Here is a 7,497-nt window from a genome sequence, read left to right as displayed (position 1 = left end):
ACAACTAAACTATAAAAAAAGAACCAATGACACATCTAAAATAAAAAACTAGATGATAGAAGCAATTACCAATTGCAATTAAACAATCAAAGCAAATACTAACCTGATACATACCACTACATGTAAAATTAGCTAGTATATAAATATTAAATCATATTAAATAGTCAGATTAGGGGGAAAACACATTAGAAATTAAGAAGCAAATATCCAGTAACTACTAACCCATTAAGATAAGAAACTAAAATAATGACTAAATGCATAAAAGAGGTACTTTGGAAAAATACATTGCATAATGGGCATAATATACTTCAGGCTAGAAGCTAAGAATAGAAAATTGTATATAGATAAATTAATAAAAACTAGAGGGAAAAAGATGACTATTAAAGAACCAGCACAAATAAATAACAAGATTAAAAACAAAAAGAATAAAAAATTAGGTAAAAAGAAAACAAAGATAAAAAACCTACCTTCCGAAACTAAGAAAAGAGCACCCTTGATGGACTTCTCGAAAGCACCCTTGATAGAGCACCCTTGATGTTCTTGTATTCTGTTTCAGATCAATTAGAACATGTAATATATATATAAAGACAATAAAACTATATACATGTTCATAGTCAAAAAGCAATCTGATTTGAAAAAAAGAAGAAAAGAAAAGAAATAAAAAAAGAAACAATAAAAAGAAAAGAATTGAATGAAACAGAATACAAAACTTAAACAAAACAAAGAACTAACCTTCTTGAAACACAAACAGATGAGAGAAAAAAGACAGGGAGAAGAAGTACACAAGACACAGGAGACAGGAGGGAGAAAGAGAATAAATAGAAGGAAGGAAGAAATGAGAAATGGAAGGAAGACAGGAGAAATGGAGTAAAGAAGGAAAGGTAGAACAAGGTCGAGAAATAATTGCAGCTGTAACCGACTATGGAGTGGAAAACTAAGATATCTAAATGCACATGATGGAAAGAAGAAGAAAACCACAGAGAAAAGCAGTAACCACCTATCTAAGATGGGCCACAAGATTAAAAAGGCCCACAAAAAAGGCCTACAATAAAAAGCCCAGATAACAGGACCAAAAGCCCAACCAAAGGTAAAAAGGCCAAAAATTAAAAGATCCAACAGCAAAGTAAATGATAGCAGGCATCAACCAAAAAATTTGGGCCACAAGAAAACAAAAAAGATAAGACAAACAAAAAAGAAAAAGCCCAAATAAAAAAAGGATCAACTTGAAGCACACGAAAAGGGAATATAGAAGGGGGTATCTGCAAAAAAAGAAAAGAAGAAAAGATCTACATCGAATGAGATCTAATCCTACATGAACACCACGATAATAAACATCCACCAGAGAGGAAAACTCAAACCTATGAAGATAAGAAGCTGAATTGAAGCCAACAAAAGATGTCAGGAGAAGAATTAGAAGAACCAGAATAGAGTGTAGAACCACTACAAGTTAGTAAAAACAAAAATCTCATTAAAACTAGAAATAGAAAGAACACAAGGGGAAAGAATCAATTACCTGAGCAGATCCACTAGGATCATAAAAAGAAAAATCAATGTATTGATTTGGAGGAATCATAAATGAAATCAACTGATTCAAGATGATTATGATGTAGGGACATATAGATGGAGAGGGCATGTTTGCAACAAACAAGGTAAAACTAAGCATTAGAATCAACTTTACCACCACACTTCAACTTATCAAAATTTGATTAACAATGTTGTCTTATGGATCAAATCTTTACAATGGCACAAACAGGTACTAGGATCAAGGATAATACCAAGAACTCAACACACTGAATGGCAAAACCAGAGAATGGAGAACAATGAAGACTTTGATTTAGACCAAGCACAATTGATGGCATACCAGGTAAACATAATGAAATTACAGAACATAAGAAAATAAGACAATATGGCAATATAAAAAAAATGTCAAAAAATGATAAGTTTACTATTGCAAGGACCATTGACAGCACTACTTATGCAGCAAACATGGTCTAGTTCTCAAGAAGAAGAGATAATTAGACACACAAGACAGGTAAATGCAAATTTAAATGTACCATAGACAAAAAAGACATTTCACTTATTATAGTACAATAATACCTCTTCAATTGCTGTGTAGGAAACTAGGACCAACAGTGGCTATAAATATACAACAGGACATCAACTAATCAAATAGTCAACACAACATCAGAGTATGAGGTAAGTCAAACTAAAAATTCAATATCAATAAAAAATGAATGCAAACATAACTAAAAAAGTCACAAATTTCTTAACATGTAGGCAAACTGCACATCACTGTAAGAAGGAAATGAGAACAACTACCACTCAAATTTTAGTTTCACAACACAATATGATGTAAGTCCACAATAAGACATGATTTGTCCAAAAGTAGCAGTGTTGTATTAAATAATCAAATAATAACTGCCTTGATTCATAACAGGATAACCAAGAAGACTACTTTGCAACAGAAGTATTCGGCAACCAGGAATTAAACAACACAAGCATATTCGACTCAATGCAAGTACAGGAGGTATGCAGAAATACAAAAAGAAATAAAAAACTAGAGACCAAAAATAGTAAAAGTCAGGAAGATTAACCATACAAAAACTTATTGCTGCAGGTTGATTCCAGCTCTATGAGTACAGAGAACAACACATCTGCAATATCTGGAACATCTACCTGTCGAAATGATAGCACAGATGCATGGAATCCATCAGATTATTCAGTTGCTGAACAATCACTTCAACAGGCAACAGAGTATGATGAAAGAAATGGAAGTCAGAAACTTACAGAAGAAGAAGTTGAAGAGTTCATCATGAGAGAACAGGAAGCAGCTGCAGATGGGAACAATGTAGATACTGACAGCAAGTATACACCCCAAATTGGCATGGAATTCGAAACCAGAGATGATACACACCATTTCTTTAGCTTCTATGGTTTCATAGCAGGATTCAAAGTGGTTGTTACACATACAACAAGAACAACAAGTAAGAAAAGGAACAATGAAGTATACAAACAGGAGATGAGATGTCACCGATATGGAAAAGCATCAAACAAGAAGACAGACGAACAAGAAGAAGAAGAACTGATGAATGATGAAGCAAAGAGGAAAGGAACAAAGAGGAAAACAAGCATACAAGTCAAATCAAACTATCCTGTGTTGATGGAAGTTAAACTAGAAAATGGAAAATGGAAGGCGGTAAGGCTAGACCTAGACCACAATCATGAGTTGAGTCCACAGGACAGGAATCAACTATTCAACAACAGGAAATATATGACTGACATCAAGAAAGCAATGATAAGGACACTAAACAACAATAACATACCAACAAGAAAGATGATTGCAATACTATCATACCTAAGAGGTAGTGTGATAGCCCTACCATATAAAACAAAGCACGTCTAGAATGAGAGAACAAAGATAAATAGGGAGCTAAAAGGAAATGACATGAACAAGGTGATGCACTACTTTATGAAGAGGGCAACAGAAGATCCAACATTCTTCTACAAATTTTATGTAGATGAAGAGAACAAAGTGAAGAACATATACTGGAGAGAAGGCATATCACTAAAATGGTATGCAGAGTACAGAGATTGCCTAAGTTTTGATATGACCTACATGACAAATAGATACATCCTTCCATTTGCGCCAATAGTTGGGATATCAAGACATGCACATACAATTATCTTTGGATGTGCATTCATCTCTGATGAAACTACAAAAACATTCAAATGGCTGTTTGAGGCATTCCTAGAATCTATGGGAGGAAAACATCCAAAGACAATAATTATAGACCAAGACCAAGATATGAGAGCAGCCATAGCAACAATAATGCCGCAAACAATTCATAGGAATTTCTTCTTTCATATAAAGTCAAAATGTTACAACAAGAATGGATGGTGCTTTGCAGTAAATGAAGGCTTACCAGAGAGATTTGAAGACATAGTCAACAACTCAATAACAGAAGAAAAATTCGAACACCTATGGTAGAAAATGATTGCAGATTACAAGCTAGAACAGAATAAGTACTTCAACAAGATGTGAGAACATAGGAACAGATTCATACCAGTGTATTTCAAAGAGTGCTTCTATCCATTTCTTCAAAGCACTGAAAGAAGTGAGCAGACGAATGCTCGGTTGAAGGACAATGTTGGACCTACATACAACATACTCAGTGTCATGAAAGAATACCAAAGAATAGTAGATAGAATTAGCATAATAAAAAATACTGAAGAAAATGTGAGAAAACAAAAGAGACCTAAAGAACTACAGACTGGATACAAGATAGAGCTACAAGCAGCTGAACTATATAACATGAATATATTCCTAAAGTTTTAGTTCCTACTCAAGATGACAGAAAGGTTAAAATACAAAGAGATAGAAGATGGAAAATGCTTTGAGGTATGGCACAAGTCAAACAGAGTTCATCAGCTACAAACAAACAGAAAGTATGTAGTCATAACTGATCTTACCAAAGGCAAAGAAGAATTTAGTTGTATCTATGCAAAATTCAGCAAGGATGGAATACTATGCTGTCACATACTAAAAGTGATAGTAGAAGAAGAAATAGATGAGATACTTGATAAGTACTTCATTGATAGATGAAGGAAGAAGGAATCAAAATTGATAAGTAAACAGCTAGAAGAAACACCTACAACCAATGAGCTACTTAGATTCAATGTGTTATCTAGGAAAGCAGCATTGCTAACATCTAAAGGATCAAAGAGCGAAGAACTGATGAATTACCTTGATGAAGAATTTGACTAGATTGATCAAGAAATAGACCTAATCAAACAGGCTATTGAAGAAGAACAAGATGATTCCACACACGATCAAGAAGAACACAATGAAGAGAGTCTACATCTAGAGGATCCAAAAAGGATAAAGAACAAAGGATGACTAGAGAAACCAGTAAGGTTGAAGACAATAGTAGAAGAAATCAGAGAAGATGGTAGCAAAACAAGCCAAAAAGAACAAGAAACCAGCAAACAGAAGTAAGGGATCAGAACTAAGCATTATTTATATATAATTTACAATGGACAAGCAACACATGATACTATGCATAAATAATTACTAACAAAATTTGAAATGCAGGCCCAAGTGGAAAAAGCAAAAAGAAGTAGAAGAAGGCAACTGAAGGCAATGCACAAGAAGAGAGAAGACCATCAGCAAAAAAAGCATTAGCACCACAAATGAGGACATAGAAATAGCATATATTTATATTTGAAATATACTACTATGATGTAAGAGCTATTATCATGTATCTGGATAAAAAACTTTAGTGAAGGACAAAACAATATGTGATGCTGAGTTTCAATTAAATTTCCTTAGGCAGATGCAACTGCCTAAATGATAGAGAAATGTAAAAAAAAGAACTACATAGATTGCAAATAGCTTGAATCATGAAGCACAGAGCTCTAGCAGGATCTAGTCCTGTTACAAGAAAAAACAAAGGTCATGATATAAACATAAAAAAAAGAAAATTAAATTTCAAAACAAACCTGAAGTTTGTAGTCATAGACACGATGCTTCATACTAGTGTTTTTGTGATGAAAAAAGCTCATTAACAATCTTAACTCTGATTGATCGAATATCTTCATGACTGAACATATTGCCTAAAAGAACCTAGGGAGAAGTCCAATACTCAAGGAACATCATAACATAGATGCCAGAATCAGAACTACAAAAAAAAATTAAAAAAAAACTCAACTTCATAAAAAAATACTATCTTGACTTCACTTATTGTAATATTGCATAAGAGTTACACCAAACAGAGACACATAAATACTATACAACTTGAATGTAAATGCAAGAAACTAGAAATATAACTAAATCAATACTAATAAAATAACCTATAAAAGAAAAAAACCATGAAGCATATACAAGAAAAAACAAAGAATAATAACAACAATAACATGAGAACCATGGAAAATAATAGAAACATATCATATACTCACGAATTTTCTAGAGGCTGCTCAGGAATTTTAGGATACACAACACCATAAAAGCTAAAATCCATGTCAACTTGGACAAATTTGTCTCAATCATACTGAAATGAGTTTATTTGTAATAACAACAAAAGAAATTAGAACAAAAAAATTTAAAAACACAAAGAATCAGCTCAATCCAAAAACAAAGGAAAGATACATACAAGCCTGTCCTTAATATCTTCATGATACATGGAATTCTGATTGTTGAATCAAGGAGAACAAAATGACGATCCTTGATATCAACTACAAACACAAACCAATGCTTCTGGTGCAAAATAGGGAAGAACAACTAGAAAAAAATAAGCAATAGGAAGAAACACATAAAAATAGAACAAGAGATAGTAAAAAGAAAAAGATTGTACCATATTAGATTGATGCAAAGGTCTAGCCTTAGCAGACCTTCGAAAAGTTTGCATCAACAGATCCTGGTCAGCTTGATCAAAATCAAGTAATGGATTATCCTAAATAAAACCATAATCAGAACAAAAAAATACAATAATAATAATATAACTATCAAAAGACAGAGAACAATAACCAACAAAAACTTACATCCATATTGGGGAAAAAGTAGTGCCTTTTTGAGAAATCTGAATGACCATTAGGCTTTGAAAACAAGTTGTAACAGAAGCACGAAACCACAAATGTATTAACAAATCCACCAGGCTTTAATGATTCTCCAAGGGACCAAAAGGTGCAATAAACACCGGACAAAGACATTGCATCTTCACTGAAACATGCAAAATAAAGTCAGAACAAAAATATAAAATAAGAAGAATAAATAGGGGGAAAACTTACTTCTGAAACTCTGAAGAAGACAACTGACACAGAATCGTGTAGTTATCAACTTTAGATTTACTAACTTTATAGAACTTGCACTTCTCTGTTTCATAATCACCACGGAACAATGGACCAGGGTTAACAAAATGCCTAGGACCATGCAAAGGAGCCTTCCCACCTGAAGATAAACCTTGAGACTTCGGGACATAAGAATGACTCAAGCGAGCATAACTAGGCAAAATACCATCAGTCGAAACAGAAGGCTGAACAATAGGAGAACTCCTACTAGACCCAATCAAATCCAATTTAGAATTGTATAGAGCATTGGTCTTCTTGGTCATTTCACCTACACTTTGAACAAAACTTTTGGAACCAACAACCTTAACATCTAGAGACACCTAGAAACACAAAAACATAAATAAAATACTAATTAGTCATGATCAGCATTAGATCATTTACCTTCTCAAGCATAGACCACTGATATTAGCCAAAGCTTATAATGCTAAAAACTCTAAAGCAGAAGTGTACTCATCCATTCTACATAATGATATAGCTAATTGCCTGAATAAAGTGAACAAACAAACACTAAAGACCATAGAACACACGACAAGAACTTATGATATGACCATGCCAAGGACATCAACACTCATTCTTAATCCTAAGCATCCATTCAAGGTGAAAGCTAAACTTGATTCTAAATCCTTTTGGTTTCCACCTACAAGACTACTACTT

At 33.4% G+C, this 7,497-nt stretch overlaps 1 protein-coding gene across 1 annotated transcript; it reads right to left on the bottom strand.

The window, feature by feature from the left end:
* Window positions 1-5,623: 5,623 nt before the first annotated feature.
* On the bottom strand, window positions 5,624-7,236 carry LOC136460929 (uncharacterized). Its single transcript, XM_066460450.1, has 6 exons — window positions 7,225-7,236; window positions 6,784-7,163; window positions 6,538-6,715; window positions 6,351-6,449; window positions 6,150-6,277; window positions 5,624-5,678 (listed from the first exon to the last, which is right to left on the bottom strand). Exons 1-6 carry the CDS (start codon window positions 7,234-7,236, stop codon window positions 5,624-5,626), a joined length of 852 nt encoding a protein of 283 aa, XP_066316547.1.
* Between the last annotated feature and the right edge of the window lie 261 nt (window positions 7,237-7,497).

This window comes from Miscanthus floridulus, chromosome 6, assembly GCF_019320115.1.
Source record: "Miscanthus floridulus cultivar M001 chromosome 6, ASM1932011v1, whole genome shotgun sequence".
NCBI classification, from domain to species: domain Eukaryota; kingdom Viridiplantae; phylum Streptophyta; class Magnoliopsida; order Poales; family Poaceae; genus Miscanthus; species Miscanthus floridulus.
Note: the sequence above shows the minus strand (reverse complement) of the source record. Positions and strands in the feature narration are given on the sequence as shown.

Excerpts from the sequence above, each read along its gene's own strand:
- LOC136460929 (XM_066460450.1), bottom strand. Across the intron at positions 6,450-6,537 it reads ACTTTTTCCCCAATATGGAT|GATAATCCATTACTTGATTT; the intron begins GTAAGTTTTTGT and ends GGTTTTATTTAG. Across the intron at positions 5,679-6,149 it reads AAGATATTAAGGACAGGCTT|TTCTGATTCTGGCATCTATG; the intron begins GTATGTATCTTT and ends TTTTTTTTGTAG.